The following is a 24,975-nucleotide window of genomic DNA, read 5'->3' as shown; positions in this document are numbered from 1 at the left end:
CTGTTTCATGGCGCTGCGGCTCAATGCTCGCTAAACCTTTCTAAAACCAAGGAGGTTACGCCTAGAGAGTATAACGTACCAACCTTTTCCTGTCAAATAGTGCTCAATGTACATGCCAGTGGCTGCTAATGGGAAATTAGAGACAGGAGAATTCGGCTTTTTCTTCCTTATGGCTTGCACTTCGTATCTGCTTCCCACCTTTAACCAACTCGAGTTCATGGCATATACTAGTTTACTGTATTCATGGCACTGCGGCTCAACGCTCGCTATACCTTTCTAAAACTAAGAAGGTTACAACCAGTGAGTATAACATAGCAACCCTTTTTTGTCAGATAGTGCTCAATGTACATGCCAATGGCTGCTAATGGGGATTGCAGCGTACGCGTTAACTAAAAGCCGAATGCTCCTGTCTCTCATTCTCCATTATCAGCCATTGACATGTACATTGAGCACTATCTTTTATTGTTCAACAACGCACAGAAGAAATCTCTCACCGGCACCACCTTGGAGGTCAAAATGTTATACTTGTTACACACTACTACAACGGCTACGAGGGACAAACGGGTGCCGCTATTAGGAGCTTCGCCCCTAAAAGTACTCCGGCGCGTGGAGTCGAACTTGGGATCTCTGCGTCGTGAATGCGAGGCGTATACCTCGGCGGCTCAGTAGTTCAAACGGCAAGCTATTGATATTTACCACTTATCGCTGTTGGGGTCGGGAGGGGGGGATTATCGTGTTTTCAGCATTATCAGCAAAATGACGCAGTGAGCGCGCGTCGGCTCTCATCTTTTCCGCGTAATTTGGCCCGCGTAGAGAAAAGGGGGTGTGCGCACGATCGCGCACCCTTGCCTTGCAACAGGGAAAATCGTACGTCTTGGCTAGCCTTTGGGTTTCGTCGGCACAATTCTGTTGTAGTTACCGGGTGTACAAAGGTCACTGCAATCGTTGCACAGCCTCCGTTTGTGAAAACGGCGCGCTTTTCAGACACAGAGAAGTAACAACTGAGACGCTTATGCACGTTAATCTGTACCTGAAAGTACGTTTTGTGGGTTCTTTGTGCGTGAGAAATACTGGGTACGTTTCGACCTGCTTGCCATTCTGCGCGCGACCTTCCAATTTGTTGCTATTGCGTTCATTGCTTCACCTTTGTGGCAAAGCTGCGACTTTTTTTCATTATTGATTTATTCCACATAACAACACCACAATTATTAAGAAGGGAACGCACACGGGTGCTCTGAAAATAGAATTTCGAAAAAATAACCTACCACTGAAACGCAGAGAGCGAGGTGCACGTATCGTGACGAAAGAACCGCTCGTATTGCATGCGATATCTCCCCGCAGTAACAAACACTCATAGACTAAAAGCTAGTCGTGATTTGGGACATCCGTCTTGTAGTAAAGGCTGCTGAGTGGCGACTGCTTGTTGTGGCCAGCTAAAAGGTTAGTATCGACAAAAGCGAAAATAGTTTATTTCGTTTCTGAGAAAATGTAACTTTGTAAAGACTAGAACAATTATGACGTGTGTCCGTAAAAGTTACAGTATTTATTTAGTGGTTCATTATTTAGAACAAGTGGGAAAACTTATATGGCCTTGTTTCCAGGAGTCATACTTATGCAGAAAGTGACACGTTCATCTGTAGGCCTTAAGTAAAGTCTTCGTTTGAAGTTTAACTATACTATACTTCGTTTGAAGTTTAACCGTACTTCGTTTGAAGTTTCATACCTATACTTTCCTTACAATTTCATAAGTGTAACTTATCACGCAACTTAAGTTGTGTTCTTGAATACAGACCTATGAGTCACGTTTTAGTAGCTAGGCCGGAATCAATCTCACTTCTTGCGAAAACCATCAGCATGTGTAAGAGCAAGCTAAAGAGGCTTATGATAAGTCCCGGTCCCTTCTCAAGAATCACCCCAGGTAGCAAAATCTTTGACATCACAAATTGTCAGCTGCACCAAAATCTGGATACAGCACAAGAAGCCATGACTGGCAGCTCAAATCTTTCTGGAGTGGAAAAAAAAGGAGAAGAACTTCAGTGAAATGTCCTTTTTTTCAGTGATTATGACCTGAAGAATGCAAAATGTAGAAAAAAAGAATAAGGAATAACACTGGCATATATCAAAATTTAAGGGCAAATCACATGCAACGTTTTTGCCTGCGTTTTCTGGTGTTTCGTTTCTCAGCGTTGTCTCAAGAGGAAGGTACACAGCTGCTGACCCGCAGGTCACGGTATCAAACCCCGGCTTCGGCGGCTGCATTTCCGATGGAGGCGAAAATGTTGTAGGCTCATGGGCTCAGATTTGGGTGCACGTTAAAGAACCCCAGGTGGTCCAAATTTCCGGGGCCCCACACTACGGTGTCTCTCATAATCATACGGTATTTTGGACGTTAAACGCCACATATCAATCAATCAATCAATAAATCAAGAAGGCCGCTACTGGGGGCAACCAAACACTAGAGAGGCGCTGAGGTCAACATTCGCCAATCCACGCACGATGGGATGAGAACAGTGTTGCCAGATTCTACCGAGCAAACAAGCAAATACTTACTATAAAAGAAGCGGAAACACAATGAAATTCCCCATTCCTGAATAGATTTCTAAAATGATAAAAGACATCACCAGCCAAGCAATCATTAAATATTGACCACTAGCGAAGCTTAACGAGCGACCCCAAGTTGTTGAAGACGTCCCAGCCGAAACAGGTGTTGTACTGGAGAAACTCCCTCCGAAAGTGACGTCGACATCGGTGACCACGTTCCCGCCATCACCACACTGGCTCTATGCTGCCTACAACGGAATTTCCCCGGCTCGCAGTTGTCGGTTGCATTCAACTCGGAAGGCTGTCACATCCTCGGTGCGCAGTTGCTGCTTGCACTTCACCGCCCGGGCCTATTCTTGTTTCCGGCTCGGCGAACACCGGCCCGGGTAACATAAATTCTCTATCAGCTGTCTGCGCTGTTCTTTAAAAGTGGTCGGCTGGCTGTTCAGGTGTTTCTACAACTCAAGCCATGCTTATGTTGCTTATGTGTAAGTTAAGTTGAAGCTGCGGCACTCGGGCTCTCTGGTATGGTTGCGAAGAGATGAATGAGGTCACTGGAGGCGCACCTAATGGCACCCGTGCTTCTGTTAATGGCAGAAAAAGGCATCACTAAAGGTGCTGCCAATAGCGTGCGTGCTTGGGTGCGATGTAGAGAACGATTTAACTGATGGCGCAGCCCGTGAAGACTGTTTTCGGAACATGTAGCGAACTGCGTTCTTCGTTTGACCTAACCATACACATCTTCCGTTGTAAAATGTCATTCCAGACTTCATTGGTTTCCAGACATTTCGCCAGCGCATGATTTATGTTGCTTGTTGATTCTCCCAGCGTATGCTTGCCTTCAATGCTCAACCATAGGCGTGCACGCGGGAGGGGGGGGGGGAGGTAGCATTGAGATGTGCACTCTCTAAGTGGAGGGGGAGCGCTAAAAGAAAGAAGCCCAATTCCGCCTATTATAAGTAAAACTCCGCACCAGAGAGAGCGGACCTGGAAACAACACAAATCAGTATGCAATTTCCTTCGATAATGGAAAAAGAAATATTCCTGATGTCTGACGGCGGTTTATCACGAGGCAGCGACGCCTTGAACAGTCGAGGTATCATCACGGAAAACCACCCGCACAGCAATAACCTCTGTAACTTGACGTCATGCTCTTTCTCACTGCAATGAGCCCCGGGAGTGAACAGGAGCCATCCAGGCGACAAATTCGCAGGTATACGATCACAGGGTCATAACATGGCTTCAGTATGCCAACATTCACTGAGCCACGACCGCAAAATCTCGGCCTGTGCGACGGCGTCACAGGTTCCAATGCGTAGTTGACATAAAATGTGCGGTCAATTAGTGGCAGGAGCACAAAACTCTGCTGAAAGTCCATGGCTATGTGGTGGTGCCGACAAACAAACAAACTAGTGAACCAGTCGCAAGATGTTGTTACACGTGTGGCTATCATGCCACATATTTTCGTGACCTTTTGGTGTGGTTGTAAGTGGGCTATTAGCGTCAAATGAAGCCCGAAAACCGGGAAGCTTTCGGGATGGTATAGTGTGCACAATCTAGTTATCACGATTTACAAGCGTGTGCTCCCTGTTCGGCAACTGTGCCCATAAAGGCGTGCCTGTCCATGGTCAGTAGTGCACGGCGTGCACTATACCATCACGGAGGCTTGTCACTGTTCCGGTTTAATTTGACGCAGATAACACGTGCAACCTGCCTACAGTCCTCTGTGTATTTGGCGGCTTCAGACACCGTCGTACACTCGAAATTGCCGGGTTAGTACGAAAAGCAATGCGTCCATGAGCTCTCATCCGTATAACAGAAATAATGACGAAAAGCTATTGGTAGCTTATATGGCAGTGTCGTGCACTTGCGTTACGAACGGTAAACAATGTCCAGTTACTATTATCTGAGGAGACGTACATAGTCAATGTATCACCGATTGTGGTTGAACATTTTTGTCAAGCGGTTCGTATGCGTATGGTAAGCAGTAGACTTGAGGTGAACGATGTTGCATGCATCAAGAAGGCCTTGTATTACAACAGAAAGTAACACGGCACCCGCTGTCACTGAGCAGTTTCCTTGGTGCCTCATGACAAAAAAAAATGAACTGTCGCAAAATGAAGAATGCAACTTCACCCGCTGTAGTAGCCGGAAGCGCTGTGGTCTCGGCGTATCGCGTCAGGTGATCGTGTCCCAAAGCGACCTATCGGTTACCCGAGAAGTTGCAAGGAAGTGGGCCTATAGGCCTATGCCGATGTGATCAAAACGATCAGCACGAAAGGGCAATGGTTCAATTCGAAAGAAGGCCGCTGGTGACCTCTTCGTCACTGTCGTCATTCTTTCATGAAATCATCCCCGGCTGGAACTTCTTGTCGCAACATTGGGCCATCATGGACTGTGCCCGAGTGGAATTGGCGCTTTTCACATTCTCCAAATTCGTACTGCCATACCCTTCAAGAAGTAAAACGGTAGAAACTCGTCGTATTGCTCTTCGTTACTACATTGACTTAGGTATAACGTTTATGTCTTTAGCAGTTTTGTAGCTTGAGAAAATAACGAGAGGCACTGCAACTGACAGGTCCCTCTTCTAACTTTACTTGTAGAATCACCTACTGAGTTTAGAAATAACCTACCGAACACTCATAATATATGACTTTTGAGCTTGCAGTAGCACTTGTCGCACATCTTCGAGGCCACGTATACGTCCAATAAAGCTATTACTGCTGAGCTGAACAGTGAGCATGAGTATTGTTCTCGGTAACAGTTTAAAAGATCATGAGCGCTTTCATCTCGAAGCTTCTATGGGCAAAGCTAAGTCAAATACAAGCATCACATCTACTTGTGGACTTGAGAACTTGAAGACCACGCAAAGCGCAGTAACGACTGCTGCCGAAATGGCGAGCCATTACGTCGGCCGAAGTGACTGATGGCCGCACGCTAATTGGTTCTCTGTACCTCGAGCAGACTCTGGTGCCGATGCCGGCTTTCCAATGTCTGGGACATCCTCAGGTAGAAGTTTCGGCCACCGTCACCGATACAGGCAATGTCGAGTGTCGCCGGAGTATAAAACGCAAGAAGAACGCCGGCAATCACGCTGCAGGTGGTTCGGCCATTGTGCAATGAGAAACATGATAACAAACTTCAGTGTTAAGAAAGTAATTTTAGTGGCTTATTTTACCGCTCAACTAAGGGGACGACAAGGTGCTTGCCTAAGCCAAGAAGCTCTCTACTTTTATTGGATTCAGAGAAAACCTTGTGATGAGGCCACATGTACCAAGGTATAGCCGAGTGGGTCACGGAACAAACGGCAGATAACAACGTGATAGCTTAAATTAAGAAAAAGAAACACACATAGGCCGGCCATGTAGCGCTTAGGCATGATAACCGCTCGTCAGTAAAGGTAACTGACGTATCTTATTCCTCACAATCCTAAAGAATGTAAGCTTGGAGGGGGAAACGGAAAGCTAGGTGGGCAGATGCGACTACGAAGTTCGCGAGTACAACGTCGCAGCAACAAGCACACAACTGGGTTCATTGAAAGAGCATGCGAGAAGCTTTTGGCCTACTGATGGTGTAGTCATGATTGTTTTGATGATTACAACGATCAGCCTTTGACTAATCACCCAAAAACATACTCTATGTGCTCCCGTCACTGTGCCTGGCCAGTCAAATAGACTGTTTTTTGTAGTTTCACACGTAAATAGAATGTTAGACGTGCTCGGCGATGTTATCGACTTGAATTTTACCCCGAATATGACGGATCCGGCGAAGGCAAAAATATGCCTGTAATTTTAATTCTTTGCTACCGCAATGAAACAAGGAAAAATTCTGGCCAGGACATTTCTAATGGCTGTTTAAGTAAAAATGATTGTAATAAGTTGGTGTGTTTTACACACTTCTGTTTTCGTTCTATCGTTTTCTTTTCTTTGTCATAACCAATCTCATGTCCTTTTTTCACGTGTTTTCTGCATTCATGTTTATATTAGTGCCAGAATTTAATTAGACAAATTTCTTCTCTGATATGAATTTTTCCCATCTGACACAGGTGACACCCAATATTTGGGCACATCTTGTCCCGTGGTGTGGGATGGTCTTACGTGTTGGCCCCAGACAACAGCTTCATCTCTGGCGGTGGTGCCTTGCTTCGCGTCGCTCAACGGACTTGACTACGACACCACGCGTGAGTTGTGCCCATTCATACACAAGCCTGAATAGTACAGCTGTTGCTGTAGCGTAACACACGGCAACGATTCCAGATGCGGGCATCATTTGCAGTTTTTTTCAGTAACGTAAGAGATATGCCAGAATTCACATAGTTTTGAGATAAGTTGGTTATATACGCACGCTAAAAGATATCACAATTTTCATTGCTCAAATATCAGCTTCTTTAGTATACCCTGTGGCTGGTAAGCATACTCCAATTCTTTCGCGCTATTAAACGCGAATATACGTAATATTGAAAGAGAGATGTGATTCATTTGTGGAGGGGAGTCCATGAAGCTTTTTTCCAAGTGATATTGTTTTTAGAGAAGGTGGATATGTGGAAGTGCATGGGTGGTTCGTGTTGCTTGGAGAGGACGGCGATGACGACAGCAAGAGGAACACGCTGTGTGGTAGTCTAATAATGCCAGCATGACGACGGTGTTCAAGTATCAGCTTTGGCGCTGGCACAGCTCACTTTTGACATGCATACATGTTGGAGTGAGAGAACACGCAGCCATGCATGGTGCGGTCCTGACATTGCTGGGTGATTAAGGAGAGGCAAAAAGGGACGTGTTATATAAAATACCTTAGAAAAAAGTTAGTCTGTAGCAAATTAGGGAATACTGATACAAGCCTGATAACACAAAATAGAAAAGTGAGCCGACAAATGTTTCTTCTGTGAGGTAAACTTTTAGCGCGTAGACTTTTACTCCAGCGTTGTTTTGTGCATATCTAACATTTTCTGGCTCTGTTCAAACTGCAGATAGCAGCTATAGGCTAAACATTGTATGAGCCAAGAATACGACAATACTAACGTTTACTATTCATGAAACTTTAATGTTAACGCACTTTTTATAGGTTGAAATTTTAGAAAATCTTGTTATTTTAGCCTTTAAAAGATGCCTGCCTTGTTACGGTAATCTCATTTTAGAATTAGTGGAGACAAGTTTCTATGGTCTTTGGTTTTTTTCTCGTCACACTTCTGTGAACAATATAATTTTAAAAGACACGACGAATGTACCTCTGAAAGTGAATGACCGCAAAGTTTTTTAGCTAGAGATGACTGCAGAAGTTTTTAACATAGAGGTGACCCAGAATCTCTACATGAACATGTTAGTGTTTTAAATCTCAAAGCAACAGTATGATTAATGTGGACGCCATAGTGGAAGGCTCAAGAAATTTTTACTTCATTGTGTTTTTCAACGTGCATTGACGTCGTACAGTATATGGATCCCTAGCAATCACCTCCAACAAAACACAGCCACCGTGGTCAAGGTTCAATACTGTAACCTTCGGGTCAGCAGTTGAACACCAAAACCACTCAACTACTGTGCTGAGCCACGCGATTCTAACCATATATTATTAGACATCCTGCAGCTACATCCGGAGGCAACAAAATACCTTTTGAATTTATTTCAGGCGAATGGGTGAATAAAATTATTCAGTTTCTGCAGGTTGCTGGACTTGCATGCAGCCCAGGAGCAGGCCGAGAGACCATGTCTCTAAGCAGCCTTGCTCCTTAAATCTTTTTGTGAAAAGCGTCACCTTGCCCGCTGTGTGGCGTATACATTGGTGTCTGCCGCCTGTGTGCTGCCATATTTATTTTAAGCAGATGAGTTGTGGATAGTAGGCATGCCCTATTTCTACGGCACACAATCGGTAGTAGTTTGCTGGTATCGCCCGATGAATTTACCTATAAGCATCGAGTGCTTGCTGTAAATTCTGTGTAAACGAAGTTCAGTTGAAACAGCTCCCAAGCCCACGCGCTAGAGGAATCACCTCGCAAGCGAACGCTTGGGCACCGACGTAATACCTCTGATCTCCTGGAAAGATTAACCGCGTCCGTAGTGACAACCTATTATATGTACTATTACACTGTCACCGCGCCTACAGTTTGGGGAGAAGGTGATATTAGGCCATTCATCACCCTGGAAGCTTTATACGACTCTGAAGGATAGCGTCTGGCACAAATGAACGCGAAAGCGAGGCACATGTGGTAGATAACCATCGCACTATATCTCTCGGTTTAGCTTTGTTTGCTTGTTCACGACTTCTCGTGGCAAAGACGTGCCGCTTCACTTGTAAGTACATGGCTTGTAAACACGCTTGTATCGAGCAAATCTGTGGGGCCGGCCTATTGCAATTAGGCCGAGTGAGTCATATCCTCCGGTGTCTTGGTGGCCTATTTTCCGATAGTACCGGCGCATAATTTTGCTGACCTCAAATAGACACGAATTCACGAAACATGTATTCAGTGCCACCAATTGTGCTTACAAATATTGTCACATATGTCTTACTGTTGTTCATTATAGTGAAATAAACCGAAAGAAGATAGTTCTGAAGCTTGTCACAGCCAGAACAAAGAGTTAACAATAATGCCTCCAAATCCTATGAATAAGTCTTGCTTCATTCTATCAAAACCGTCATATTCCTTAAAATTTATCAAATTTTGATTACAATGCAGCAACATATTATGCAAGATTGAAAGTTTAACAAACCCATCTTGTATTTAATTTGTAGTACCAAAGCAAAGCTATTAGAAAAATTGAATAATTCTTTGAAAATTAAGACAAGACGCGCTCTCGCAAATGCTCATTACGCAACGCAGCACGCACGGGCGATTGCTTAGTTCTCGGTTGTCCCATAAACCTGTCGTGATAATCTGGCGTCGGCAACTTCTGCCGTCAAAGGCCGCCGCAAACACTGGACGAGGCAACCCTCCTTGCATGGTCTTTTGTGGCTTATGTCTTATTCAGTGTTCTTTTTTTTGTTTTTGGCGTCGTACATCAACAAACGGGTCGGTATCCCTGTCTGATACCCTTTTCGAAATGCTTTGCTGGAAACCATCGTTAGAATAAAAATCTTTGTAGCAAAACTTAGGGTGAATGAAGAACAGTTGAAAAAGAGTGATATCCTTTTACATATTTCAGACACCCGAATTTACACACACGCTTCCGGTTATTTTTATTATGGTTTAGCCACATTTATTTATTATAATTGATAGCAAAGGTTAAACGCAATTTTACGATTACGTGCAGCTACAGTGGTATTTTCAACGACACTTTGATATTAAACAAATTTTAACGTTTTCAGTTCACTTTTGTTACGAATTGATTGATTTGTGGGGTTTAACGTCCCAAGACCAACATATGATTATGAGAGACGCCGTAGTAGAGGGCTCCAGAAATTTTGACCACCTGGGGTTCTTTAACGTGCATCCAAATCTGAGTACACGGGCCTACGACATTTCCGCCTCCATCGGAAATGCAGCCGCTGCAGCCGGGAACTTTGGTTACGAAGCCACAGCTTGTTTCTCGCACAGCTGAACATTTCTGCACTATCAATTTCTTGGCTTTTGAGCTGTCAGAAAATACTTCCGGGCGTGAAGTATTTCCTGTGTGTGCCTTTCTAAAGCAGGCTTTTTCTCTTCCCTGTGCCTATACAACATAATTTTGCTTGATAATCAAAGGTTGCGATTTGATACATCATGTGAAAAACGGACAGAATTTTGCATGAAATTTATGGCGCTTCTTCTCCGCTGCTTGTTTATTTCCTGTTTCCTGATTGTGGGGCAAACTTCGATTCAATTCGCAAATTGGTGTCTAAAGGCATTTTTGCATAGCGGTTTGGCATTCAACCATATCTCATCAAAAGTTTCCTAGAACAGTGGAGGCTTCTTTTAGTACTAATACCTGCGCTGTGATTGTGGCAAGCCATTACTCGGCTCTGCGAATCAGTCATATTTGCATTCACTGCCCTAATTTGTGTAAGAGACTGACCAAGCTGGATGACCTAAAATCGATTGAAATACAGGCTGAGACCACAAACCTACCACTGGCAAGGAACACGAGACTTATTCAATTGTAGATATAACTGTAGATCACTGCCTCTCTTGGACACCCTATGAACCCGTATAAATGTATGCACCCGAACAACACTGTCACGTTCTCTTATCGATGGTGCCGGCAATCCCGGCCAGGGCCGCAATTGAGGTCGTGTCCCTGAACGTCAGATCAGTCGATGGAGGGTGGCGACATTCCGCCCATGCAGCGTGCGGGGAAAAGCAGTGCGTGCAGAACGCGGTGTCATTTTTGACCACATGTCCCAGGACCATCAGTGATGTATTGCTGAGTGAGATCGGCAATTATCGCGTCGTACGCGAAAGCCAGCAGCAAGGGAGGCCCGCTGACTCAAGCTAATATCGTTTAATGTTCTATTAAGTGCGCTGTCTTTATTGTTCTCATTTCTTTCAGTAATACTACCGCAGTGCATGAATTCGAGACTTGGGAATGCGATGATTCGCTGGTGTTGTCCTTTCGCGTTGTAATACTTTAGGATTTTGAGCGTTTTGAAGGCTTTTTATAGCTAACGAGTTAGTGTTAAAGGGAATTTTTTGTACAAATTTGCGGTTAACTGTACCATTGGCATGTATCAATGGGAGACGTGGACGCAGCACGATAACATATGAAACACTGGAAGAGTAAAAAGCACAAGCAAGGATATGTTCGTCTTCCTTGTTCTTCCTTTGTGGGGTTTTGTCTGTTCCTTGCGCTGCACCCACAGTGCGTTCATACTAATGGTCCAATGAACCACACTTGTAAAATAGGTCAAGGATATATAGATAAATGTCTTTAATACAGCGAAGTGGGCTAGTTGGTACTGGAGCATTATGTGATAACGAGGCAGGAACGAGAGAAAAAATCTAATGCACACACGTTCTTTGTCTCATTGTTTGTAGTATGCCTTAGCTTTTTTCTTTTTCGTTCTTGTCACGCTGTCACGTAATGATTCAATAATAAGTACCCACGATTACATTCATGTGATCTACGTGACACCCATACCACAATTTTACGTTCGGGTACTGCACGGGCTGTCATTAGAAAGTTTTTTTTTTTTTTGAAATAGTGATACGTAAGGCCCTGCAATACCGTTTTCGCAATGGTGCAGGTACCATACACGCAGTCTCCATGGGCACTCGCCGTTCCTCGGTGGTGTAGATTTGAAATTTCAGCCGAAACTGGCCAAAGTAGCCAAACCATTTAACCATATTGACAGATTTGTAGGCAAAGAGAACAAAAGTAGTAATATGACTACAGTTTTTTTCATCATACAATAAAGATAATTTGTACATTCAAGAGCACAAAAATAAGAGCATAACTTCTCCCTCTTGTTTGGTATTCGAGCCAGAAATGCGTCGTAAAAAAGGGTCTTTTGTTTATCGATTCAATTATGCACCCGAAATCGCAATGGATTGCAGAGGAGAATAGCCTTAACGCAAAGTAACGAAATACAATGAGTAAAAAGAACAACGACGGAAATTCCTAAACGCTTGCAGCTACTGGCCAGTTATGGTTACTGCTTCGCGAAAACAATGATTAGCCCAACTTTATCTAGACGGAAAATGATTCCAATTCTTCGCTTCATGCAGTTGAAAATCTAAAGACTTCCAACAATGATTTTGCTTCACAAAACGCAATACATATACATTAAGTGATAAACGTAGCAGCAAATATAGTGTGGTAATAAAATAATTAGGCCCTTAGACACATCACGGTGCTATTTTTTATAGAAAAAGTATGAGCAGCGAAGAATCGTATGCGCTGTTAAAAGAAGGATGGAAAACGCTGGATGTCATGGTAGCAGTGTGGCTGTATATAGTAAAAAATAAAATGAGCAGCATTCTTTCGAAGGAACTCCGTCGCAGTGATCGATTTCACACGCTCCACGAGGATACCACACTGAAGGAAAAAAGAGAGAAATAAAACAATCTTAGTCGTAATCGAGAACGGCAGTTCGTAAGAATACGGCAAACTTTAATAATAGCGTTTTCAATATTTAAGATCTTGCCTAGTTAGATTGTATATCAACATAAATAGTGATAACAAGTTACGGCTCCTAATACAACGCTGTTCAAGATGTCAATAGCCTGACATAAGTGTTTCCAGTGACAGGAACAGCCTTGCATTTTTTGAAATTTGTTCCACAAACTATATATTGCACCAGGTGGCATGGTATATATATATATTCGATATTTATTAACATAATTTCGATTCGGCAGCCAATATGTTATGTCGAATGAAATTCATTCCGGGAACAGTAACTTTCGTACATTCCAGCAAAAAAAAAAAAACTAGTGTCAAACATTGAGGCAGTTTTTTTTTCTTGAAGCTGCACACTGATGGGGTTCTGTAGGTATACAGTAATAAAAACCAGCTTCATTTTGGTATGGATCTTTGCCTTTTGTCGAGTTTCAACGATAATATGCGTCTTGCTGTCAGCATCACAAGCCGACGCCGCAGGTAGCGCAAGGAGAGACCTAGTAACGTGGTTCCTAGCATGCAAACAACTAGGATACTCTGTCTTTGAGGCGCGCCCCGTTGCGTGGGAGGGCCTTGTTGCACACCAGCCCACTTCAGGGTCAAGTTGATGCGCGCGGATCGGCTGACACGTAAGAAAAGGTTGAAAGCAGTGGATGCTCTGCAGCCTTTCTTGTTGCTTTACCGGCAAATAATAAAAAAACGTGGGTAACAAATAAATCCACTAAAACTTCATTTCAAAGGAGTAAAAAAAGCCGTGGCGTCAACCTCAAATTTTTCCTCCAGACGGGGTCTTAAAGTTACCCTTTTGGCGCAAAGTAGCTGCCAGCGGCAACGCAGGATCCGAGCGTTCGAGGGACACATAAAACTAAAGCGCTGTTTATTGTTGAGTGCCCCAGAGTGCTACTTTAGTGTAGAGGAAACGCTACCACGTCTCGTTGGTCCACAGTGCATCAGGACACTTCGAATCACCACCCTGAAAACAGGCCTTCCGACGTTGCAGTTGCTATGCCTAATGTTGGCCGTCTCATTCGTGGGCATCGACACTATAGTAGCAACAAAGCGAAAATATCGGGATCCACAGCACCAAAAACTGCCATTGAAGCTTGCCCCAATGAATGTCGCCGCTGAACCTGACCACGAGATATCAAATCATGACTTCGGCGCAGAGGCACACACTCTGCGACTTCAAGAGTAGGTGTTCATTTTATGCGCACTCAGTAGGCAGTAGTCTGTGTGTATTTACTGTGGCTCAAGCGCCGTACCCCATGTGGGCATCCGGCCATATCACATGCACCCGTCATTTTCTCAAACTTTCCTTCAGAGTGATTCTCGCGGGCACTGAAGGCACTGTAACAGCGTGCGATACCGAAGCTACCGCAGAGACGCGATCGTGTAAGCGGAGAGCAGTTCACTTAAAACAGAACTTCTGATTGACTGCGCCGTTCGCCATGATGAAACAAGGGGTTTTTTTGTTTTTCTATAAATCAGACAAAAACAGACAATCAGCATTTTATTAGGTGTTGTATTGCACAGAACGTTCTTTTCACAGCGAAAGATATATGTGACTAGGAGAAACTAAAAACCATTCGGCATCGGCGCCACTAGCAATATCTATTATCATTCATCTCAGCGTCTTACCCAAGCTGACGCGCGTTGTAAGTGACGTCGTCTATCCCGCTGCATCCTTCTCGGCGAGCACGGACCACTAGGTGGCGCCGACGAGAGAAGCACCGCTCGCATGTGCCCCACGAGTTTTCCTAATTTTATGTGATTATGTTGTGACTTACCTGGAGTGTGTTGTCACTCTGTGCTCAGGAACATCACGGCTACCCGTGGATGACAAACTTCTCCCAGTGCGCAGCTTTTTCACATTTATTTTTGGTCGACGACATGCCCGCTATGATCGCGCGAGCAACGCAGCGGCGGTGAGACGCCTACGCCTGAAACGTACCAAGAGTTGACAGCGCGGTAGCGTCCGATGGCGAAAACGTCGTTGGCTCTTACGAGAGCGCCTGCGGCGTCTCATGCCCAGTTGAAAGCGACGAAGACACTGCTTAAAAAAACAATACGTCCGAAGACAGACCAGAAGACAGAGCCTTACACGTCGGCCTTGCACCAGGCTGAAATGGAATGACAGAACAGCGTTGTGGGTGATGGCATCACCCATCGAGACAACGAAGGGACCGACGGAACATCTGGAGACAAGGTACGCGACGATGATGGAGGTTGGCAGACTGTCCTTACCGTTCGTCACAAGAAAGGTCTCGCGAAGGCGGGAAAGAAACTCACGACAACAGAGGGAGACTGTGGCTTCTTGAGTTCTACAACCAAGTCACTTTCACACAACCTACGTCGCAAAGGCCACAGAAGCGGAAGCTACCACCACTCCCCATGGAATACTTCAAAATCATCGTAAGACCATTCCAAGCACTACCTGTAAGAGAACTAACGGCATCACAAACTGCAGAAGCAGTCGTGAACGTGTGTCAGGGTACAATAAGTGGCAGTCAATTTTCGCTCCGGCTGAAGCCAGGATCGAACATATTCCTCATCTCCACTCCCAACCAGTACGTGGCTGATATCACCAGAAAAATCACAAGGCTCAATCTGAACGGGAGATTGCACGCTGTCAATGCTTACGCAGCAGTGGGAGATGGCACACGAAAAGGGTCTGACTCACAACACAAGCCCAGAAACTATCCTAGCAAATCTACGCATACGGACACAAAGAGTCGTGATCCTGAAAGCCAACATTTTTGGAGAGACAAGGACAGCGATGATAACGTTTTTTGGCCACATAACACTAAAATTTGTGTAGGATATGGGCGGCGAGGTCCCCTGTTTCCCATTCGAAAATACTATAGAATTCTGCTATGCCTGCAAGCAAAGGGGACACAGAGCAGACGTTTTCCCGACGCCCACCATCGCCGTTTGTGACAACTGTGGTATGAAAGAGCCTCAACCGGACCACCTTTGCAACCCTGTATGTTCCACGTGTGGAGAGGGACTCTTGACGGGAAGCAAAGAATGCAAACAGCTCTTCAAACAGCCAGCAAGGCAGTAGCATCCTAAGCTGCCAGACCGGACGACAGACAAAAAGGCAACCAGGGGAGCCTTATCATCGCCGCCAAACCCAATGTGGTGCATGGGAAGATACTGACGATAATGAAGAATGGACACAGCTTGGTAACCAGATGGACGCAGCCGAAAGAAAAAGGCAAAAGGCACGATCACGGGAGAAAAGGAAGAATCATCACAAATCGGGAGCCCCAAAGTCGCAACCTTCCTCGTGTCCTCAATCCCGATCCCCTACCCCAACCAGGACGCGCATGGAGTGGCCGGGAGCAGGTGAGCAGGGTGGTGGCGACGGTGCGACGATTGACCCCAATAACATCCCACCCTGAGTATCAGAGGATACTTTCGGAAAACCGATATTTAAAGCAGTCGTTGGCCGAACTGAAATTGAAAGTAGCAGCTCTCAGAATGCAATTACAAAACTTCATGGGCGCAGTAGTCAAAATCAATCACGCAGATAAGCCCTCCACTCAGCCCGTCACGGTAGAAAGTATTGGAAAAATGATGAGCCAATCGGTGCAACAGATGCACGGTCTACAAAACTTTCAGCAACAATTGTATGCAGAGCTTCAGAGCCACAAGGCATATGTGCATGTACAAATGAACAAACAGCAAAGCTCACGTAAAAGAGCTTTCAGTGATCCGGATGCTCCCATGGCAAATAATATTAAAAATGGGGCAGCGTCTGACTTTACAGATGTCAAGAGTGCGATTAGCCATGGCCAGTAATACAATTCGCACCACTGCCTCCGTTGAAATATGGCATTGGAACTGCCACTCATTCCACAAGCGAGCGGCACCACTGCAATCATACATACACGCTGCAATTACGCAACCTCACGTGATATGTTTGCACGAACTTGGCCAGGGCGTAATGAAACCAAGAGATTACACCATACAAAATTTAAAATACTCTAGGATCGCCACATTGGTGCATAAAGCTATTGCGAGCAGTCAATATTATCAATCTGAGTGCCCAACACAGCACCAACTGCTTGAGCTCCATACCACTTAAAGGGGTAAAGCCAAAACGTTTATTCTTAATATTTACAGCCCTCCAAGACAGCGCGACGTCAGCTTTCTCGAGATGCCCGAGTGGGCTTTTGGGCACAAGGGACATAAAGACAGATTAGTCTTCGCCGGTGACTTCAATGCTCCGCATACTTGTTGGAGATACCGGGAAAACACCAGGACAGGCGCAGATTTATTGCAAGCAGTAGAGAGATACGAGCTGCAACTAGAGATCATGCCCCAGGCGGCCACTAGACTAGGCAATAGAGTTTGCATGGACATATATCTAGATCTAACATTGACGTACAATATTAAAAGCGGATCGTGGAAAAATCTTGATGAAAATGTCGGGAGTGATCACTTCATAATCAGTTTGTCTACTTAAACTCCGAAGCTAAAAACGTCGTATGAGATCGCTAAAATAACCAATTGGGAGACCTACAGGCATTATTCGGTGACACAGCAGCCGCCAAAAACGCTATACTGGGTGGATGATATGAGGAAGCGTATAGCTTACCTACCAAGCACATCAAAATAAATAAAAGAACTCAAGCATTAGACCCTCACCTCATGCATTTGTGGGAATGCTGGCGCAGCATCATCAAAAGGTGGGAAAGGCAGAGATTGAATAGACATCTGAAAGAAAGAATCGCAGAATTGTCCGTAAAAGCTAATGCATATGCCCTAGAGCTTCAGGCAAGTGATTGGGTCACCTTCTGTGATTCCCTGAGGGGAACGCTCTCTACAACTAAAACGTGGGCAACACTGATAAGTATGCTAGACCCCATGAATACGAAAACTATTACAACTAGAACATTGTGAACTTAAGCGGGAGAATCCAAAGGGGATGATGAAGCTTCTCTGCAAATCCTTCAGGAGAAATACGTTGGCAGCGGTGGGGAAATTATACAGAATCTAGAATATAAGGGTTTATAAAATCAGGACCTAGACTCCCCGAAAAGTGAGCAAGAGGTCTTCGCGGCTGCAATGTCGCGTAAAAGGCATTCGGCTCCGGGAGAGGACGGAATAAATAATGCGATGTTGCGAAATATGAGCGATAAGCAACATAGAAAAACTACCCAATGCTTTAACGAAAAAGCCTGGGAAGGGGGATAAATCTCTATTCAATGGAACTAGGCCAACATATTTCTTATTCCAAAACCTGGAAAGGATGAAACACTTCGCAACCATCGTCCCATATTGCTTACATGATGACTAGGCAAGTTTTTTTTGAGACGGTTGTGCACACCAGGCTTTTTGAATATATGGAATGAGAGAATTATCTGTCCCACAACATGTATAGATTCACACAGCATTTATCAACGCAGAATATATTCCTGCGAATTAAAGATGAAGTGATTCAGAATGTAACCACTGGAGGCGAGAACGTAGTCGCAGCACAGGATTTGAGGCAGGCATTCGATTCAATCTCTCTTAGACTTGTACTGGAAGAACTTCAATCATTGAATTCTGGTGTTCAGCCGTTTTGCTGTATCAAATCATTTTTTCTGAATCACACAGCAATCATTGGCATGAAGAACATACGCTCCCAAACATTTCAACGCCAAATAGAGGCAAACCGCAAGGCACAGTCCTTTCTCCACTCCTCTTTAATATAGCGATGAATCGACTAGCAAAGCAGAAGGAGCGAATCTCTCACCTCCAATTTGCGCTCTATGCCGATGATATCCCTCTGTGGGTCAACAAAGGCTCATTGGGAAAGAAGGAACAAACTTTACAAGAAGCGATCAACACCGTCGAGGCGTTTGCTGGAGATAAAGGCATGGCATGTGCACCAGATAAATCAGAATTATACCGCGTTCATGGCCGAAATTATAGAAACAAATCAGCCATACAACTAAGCATAGGAGATCAAAAGCTGCCGGAAAGACAACGATGAGAAAATTAAGTCTATGGCTGCAAAGCAACAAAAGAGCGATCTGTACAATCGAACTGCTGAATTATACATTAAAAACATCGCTCGAATGATTCACAGTATAACAAGAAAGGGCAAAGGGCTAAACGAAGAAAAAACTCTACGCTTGGTATAAGCCTTCATCTTTAGTAGAGTCACATATGGACTACCATATCAGGAGCTCACACCAACAAAAATGAAAAGATTGACTTGATAATACGCAGAACATGCAAAGCTGCCTTCGGTATACCGCTTAATGCACCCAATGACAAAGTGGAAGTGCTTGGTGTATACAACACTTTCGAAGAGCTTGCGGTAGCAACACTTCTCTCGCAGAAGGAATGACTATGCCTTACAAAGGTAGGCAGGGAAACCCTCACTCGCCTGGCATACCCTACTAAGTCACAATACTGCCGGAAGAACAATACTACCATAGTTAGGAAACACGCCAACAGATAATCATCTGCCCCATTCCACGAAACATGAGTAAGTTGTACCATGGGGCAAGAAGACATGCTAGAGCTCATCAGATTCAAAAACGGTTTCGCAAAAGCCACGAAGCCGTATACACCGATGCCGCTAAATCAAACGAGAGCTGCATTATAGTAGCAGTTCAACCAATGCCGCATACCGCTAAAACTGTCGCAGCGTCAATTAAAACATCCTGTACGGCGACGGCGGAGGTGGCAGCGATTGCGCTAGCTATTCGAACTAAAGAAGCAGAGAACGCCTTTGCATTAGTTTTGTCTGATTCCCAGGAAGCCTGCAGAAAGTTTCTCTGTGGGGCACTACCAAATGTCGCCTTGAAAATACTAGGTGACATGCTGATACAGGACCATGCTATAATTTGGGGCCCAGGCCATGAGGGTAGCCTGGGTAATGCACTGGCGCACAGTTTCGCTCGTGATTTGAGCAACCGAGTCAACAACGACACTGATAATCAGCACGAACCTTGCACTGCATGCGATATACTCGAGCATCAACGGTAGACGAGATAGCGGTATGCCCTACCGCACAAATCGCTTAAAGTTGATGAAGCTCGCAGCTCAGACAAAGTTAGGATCACACCTATCCACATTTGGAAAGCTGGCATCACATAAACCCCAATGCATATGTAAACCAATGTCCGTGGTGCTAGTCAGGACCGACGTTGCAACACGTCAGATGGGACTGCTGGAACAAGCCTATGGAGGTTCAGGCGCCTCTGATACTCACGCTACTGGGGGAGCCTTGGGAGGCCATCCTCGCCCAACCTGACCTGAAGGCCCAAAAGGGCCTCCTGGATCACACCGGCCACTGGTGTCCTGAAATGGGTGAACCAACTTTGACATTTTTCCCGCTCCTTTCTTTCTTTTTTTTTCATAAATAAAATGTTGTATGATCATCGCCGAGCACGTGTGGATTGTTTTCTACTGAGAGCTTCCACATAGGTAAGCCATCGACAACTCTACAGAAGAGCGCCGACAGCGAATACGTGAGAAAGCTCACAATCGCTGGTTCGATGTTGCAATCCGGGCACAAAAACAGGCCCGGAAGGCCGAATACCGGCAGTAAGTGCGTACTGATGATACGGCACCCTTCTAAATCGGACTAAATCGCGAACGCGAATGCATGCGACCGTGGCGGGCGGATTATGCAAAGCGGGCCGCCGAATAAGCTCGCGATGTGAAATTTTCGCAGCAACATGTGGCGTTGTGGACTCAACAGCGGCAACGAGATTATTGCGGGAGCGTGCAAGCGACACCTTGGCTTCGGCTACGACGTGTGTGACCGCCTTTGGTTCGAGAACCACCACTGCCATCAACACATTGTCAAACCCATTTAACCGCTCGGTACACTTCTCCATGACCTGTGATCATGCAAGGTACATTGTGTGGCCTGTGAAGTAGACGCTGTGGTAAACTCAAGCCAAACATGTATGAAACGTCATTAACGAGCACGAACATGTAACCAATATTTGTAAAAGGCTTTGGTGTAGCATCGCGCAAGAAGTATGTAAACTGGTAGCGTAACTTTAATACAAGCACATGTATCCAGTACTTCGCGGCTCGTTGCGACCGTCGCCATCTACGTTTGCAAGGAAGAGCTGACAGCTGACAAAAAAAAAATGAAAACAAAGTATGGCGCCACAACCAGAAATGCTAGCGACGTCGTGCATTTGTGCTGCACGGCGCGAACTTTTTCTTAATTGCAGAGTTTCACGCGCTGTTATAAAATGAACAACCTAAGTTTTTTTTTATTAGCCAAACGGTGTATTTGCATTATACGCCGAAAACTTCTGACCTGAAATTCTGACAAAATGTTCAAAAGTTCAATAGCATAAAAGTTCGAGAACTCACGCTGCCCAATTGTGGGAACAAATGCAGTGACACAGCAGCCTTGAGAATATCGCTTTGACAACCGTTGAGTACAGTGTCTTGTTGCTTAGCGCACCGTGTGGACCATTACGAAAGGTGAGGGCAAGTCAGCCATGCACCAGTGAATGCGGTCACAGGTGTAGATATCTATTCAATCTGCGAGCTAGTTCCGCTGTGTAATGTAACGCCAATAAACAGTACATTAGCAAATTATTGAACTACGAAATTTACACACGAAACAGTGAGCGAGGCCTCGTTGACCCGGCAATGCGCCGAATAAATAGTAGATTGCCGAACGAAGTAATGCGCCGAACTCTGACAGTAGATTGGCTGGATACCTCCACCCATTTATAGCACTCGACAAAAAATTAAGATGCTCAAGCATTTAGTCAGGTGTCAGATAAATCGTAGAGTAAATAAATGTTTTCTTAACTTCGACGTATATTGAACTACAAGTATTGCCATATATATATATATATATATATATATATATATATATATATATATATATATATATATATATACATATATATATATATATATATATATATATATATATATATATATATATATATATATATTTTGTCGTAATGAACAAGTCTGATTACAAAGCAGAGGCCCAAAGACAGCTCGCAAACACGAGTCGCAGACACGAATCTTGACTGCGCTTCTAAGAACGTAATATACGTGATAGAATGTGTGCTATGTGAAATACAGCACATTGGTCAAACAGAAAGGCCTTTTAGACTGCGTTTTAACAACTATGAATCTCATGCTAACACCTTGCCCCACTTGCCCATTTCAAGACACGTGCACTTCTCTGACCACTCTTTTGAAAATCTACAGGTCACATTACTAGAATCTGGTTTCCACACAAATTATGATAGAGAAGCCCGTGAATCATTCCTCATCTATAAGTTCGCCGCTGTCGCATCTGGTCTAAATGAAAACGTAGGAAAACTTAGTTGCCTATCTGTGTAACCTGTATCACCCCGTCCATCTTTTTTTAACCTTGCTCGGCAAGTCGCACTACATTGTCTGTATCGGTTGATTACGTAATAGCTTTGTAACGTCTTTGTCATTTTTTTTATTATTTTAATATTTTTTCCTCTTTTTCCCCTTGCTATTACCGGTCGGACTACTCTTCATGTTATGTGCTTTATCTCTTACGCGTTTTATCTTTTATCTGTAAACAACGTGCTCGCCACGTGCTCGCGCATGGAAACTATATCTTTTTACTCGTGTATCAGGTGCCCTTCAAATTGTGTGACTTGCATATATATATGCCCATATATCGCCTTTCATGCCGGTTTTCATATTTGTATCTTATTGATATGCACATGTATATAAACAGCACTGTGCCATAAACTGTATTCTGATGAAGGCCGGACCCGCGGCCGAAACGTCAATAAAATCACTTCGTACGTGCGTCTTCTTCCCTACGGATAATCTTACCCGGACCCATCATCACTTTTGATTTTGACTCTTGAAACTCTCTCTCTCTCTCTCTCTCTCTATATATATATATATATATATATATATATATAGAGAGAGAGAGAGAGAGAGAGAGAGTTTCAGTTTTTGGTTATTTTACTTTCCTCACCTAGTTGCGCTTCAATGGTCAGCGGGCGTTGACGCCTGTAGCAAGGGGTTTTTCATGAGTATTGCGACCCGTATAGTTTGGCCATGACCTGAGATTGAACCCACTGCTCAACACCGAGGACACACAATTCAGATTTTGCTAGTTAACCATTTCTATGGAGTGCTTACGCGGTGATTATAAACACGATTATGAGAGATTACCTGAAGAAATTTTGACGCAGAAATTTTGGCCTCCCTATTTGTGTCTTTCTCTCTCTCGATTTCTGTCGGTCGCTGGATTCAGCCACGACAACAAAAGTTGAACTCCTTGCTTAGCAACCACCCACCTTGATCTCCTGGTTGCGTTCTGACCACTGAACGTTGCCAACGAACAGAAAGTATTACGCTTACTTGGACGCAACATTAACACGCGAGTAATATTGGGTGCCTTACTTTATTTATATAATGCATATGTACCTAATTCTGAAGACCACAGTGCTTATTACGCTGTTCTGACTACGCGCCTCAACGAAGGATAAGGCAGGTGTTTCCTACACTTCCATAAAACTACCCAAAACTAAACAATGCTGGCACCTACCAATGACTTCGCATTATAAAAAACTCTGTTTCTTCTAATTACTGCAAGATGGCATCCATATTTGACGCAGTGCCATACTCAACGATCTTCTTACACACAACGTCAAGTAAACGTTTTATTCTCCCCCTATCCAGACAGAAGACTATCACCCTTCGATGACCTTTTTTTCTATTGTAACTTGATTAATTTGAAGTGATGAATTTTAACCAGGACGTTCTGCGTCATTTGGCTCGTTTCGAAAGGTCCCATTTGCGGTACACGTGAGACATTAGCCGCAGTTTTTCGCGCGGTAGAACACTGCTGCTGATGATGTTGGTTTAGGACGTTCTCAAACACTGATCTTTCGCAGGCTAGGTTAATTTGTATTGACCTATAGAGCCCTTTTAAGGGGCGGAAACAGTGTTTGTATGCTTCCAGCGCTATCATTGCGTACCCTGTTACAAAATTCCTAATATAGGCTTGGACATTGTTTACGTTTACGCACGCGCAATCGGAGTCTTCTCAGCGACGGCCAAGCACCAATCTCCACGTCACATGGCCACTAAAACGAAAACAAATTCATTAAACTAGCAGAAGGCATTTGTAAGAAGCTTTATCTGTTATTTTCTTGGAACAGGCTAAAAAAATTGAGGGCAATGGGAAGGCAGTTTCTGAATTACCGTATCAGTCACGGTTTGGAGCACCGCTACGGCAGTGCGAAGGCAAGTTTCACAAATACCCTTTGTACGAACTATACAATCTCATTGTTACGCAAGGCAGGTGGGTTGCCTCTCCAGTAGTCCGAAGACAGCATGGGACCTCGTTACGTCGCTCCGGTTGCAATTTCCTCGAATGAGTGCTCGCCGATAGACGTCGGCCTGTGTCATTACTCCCTTGGCGAGTTAAGGAAGCGAAACAACCTCTCTTGTCTGGTTTTGCGGGAACATGAAGAATGCACACTCGTTTAGATTGGAGCCGAACGGAGAGACCCAAACCTCTTTTATGTAGTCGTGAGTTTTCTTCGCACGAAGGAAGAGTGGTATTGCGAAAAGAAGCAAGTACGGGGCCTCTGTGTGCGTGTAAGTTTCGCGATGCCTCAGTGACCCTCCCTATTGCTTTATTGAGTGCGCAGTTTGGCTTCACGTCAATGCATATACGGGTTTTTCAAGCATTGAGTGGTGATGACAGCTGCGTATAAGTTTTCTCGACGATACAGTAACTTTTCCTGGTAAATATTCAGTTGCTAATTATCATTGTCCAAGAAACAACAACATTCTCGTCTTTGTGCCCGATGAAACTGAAGCTGGAGCTCTTTATGCTGTAAACTCTGCTGTTAGCGGAGTGCTTTATAGCAACTGGAAATTCTCTTTCACGGGATGAAGCTTATTTTGTTGATTCTGCACATTGCTTTCAAAAAATATATCGGTGCACTATTCTTGCAATAAACCTATATATTTAGAGTCAATTCTTGGTGGGAAAGTCTTCACAGGAGCCGGAAATTGAAAAGTAACAAAACACTTGAATGCTTAAGGTTTTCGACAGCGTTGTTAGTTAAATAACTTTCCTCTATGGTCGCACGCTGCCAATCAAGTCCAGTGAGGTCAATTGTATTTTTCATGTTAATGCAGGGCAGGCGCACGAATCACTGCAGTTAGATGAAAGTAGTTGCACAATCTTAAAGTTCCTTACAGTTCACCGTTAATACTTTGACACGCAAGTCCACTTTGTACTTTCATATGCAGCTTCAGCCAAATCTTAGCGCCATCATCAATATTCACATTATATTGAAATTCACGTTGTGGAATCGATTCTTCTCGCTTTGAGCAAGTGGTTATTGCTCCACATTGCTGATGCAAAATATGCATTGTTTTTGCTGTTCAACACCTTGTTCGTAAG

The 24,975-nt window shown here is 44.3% G+C and overlaps 1 protein-coding gene across 2 annotated transcripts in view; it reads left to right on the top strand.

The window, feature by feature from the left end:
- The window catches only part of LOC119178395 (diuretic hormone receptor), a 199,227-nt gene that overhangs the window by 132,702 nt on the left and 41,550 nt on the right, over positions 1 to 24,975 (top strand). For both annotated transcript variants that reach the window (XM_075887387.1, XM_075887388.1), the window contains exon 4: positions 6,587 to 6,721. In XM_075887387.1, the coding sequence (XP_075743502.1) occupies positions 6,587 to 6,721 (135 nt within the window). The remainder of the gene's footprint in view (positions 1 to 6,586; positions 6,722 to 24,975) is intronic.

The sequence above is a fragment of the Rhipicephalus microplus genome, chromosome 1 (assembly GCF_043290135.1).
Source record: "Rhipicephalus microplus isolate Deutch F79 chromosome 1, USDA_Rmic, whole genome shotgun sequence".
In the NCBI taxonomy this organism is placed as follows: domain Eukaryota; kingdom Metazoa; phylum Arthropoda; class Arachnida; order Ixodida; family Ixodidae; genus Rhipicephalus; species Rhipicephalus microplus.
Note: the sequence above shows the minus strand (reverse complement) of the source record. Positions and strands in the feature narration are given on the sequence as shown.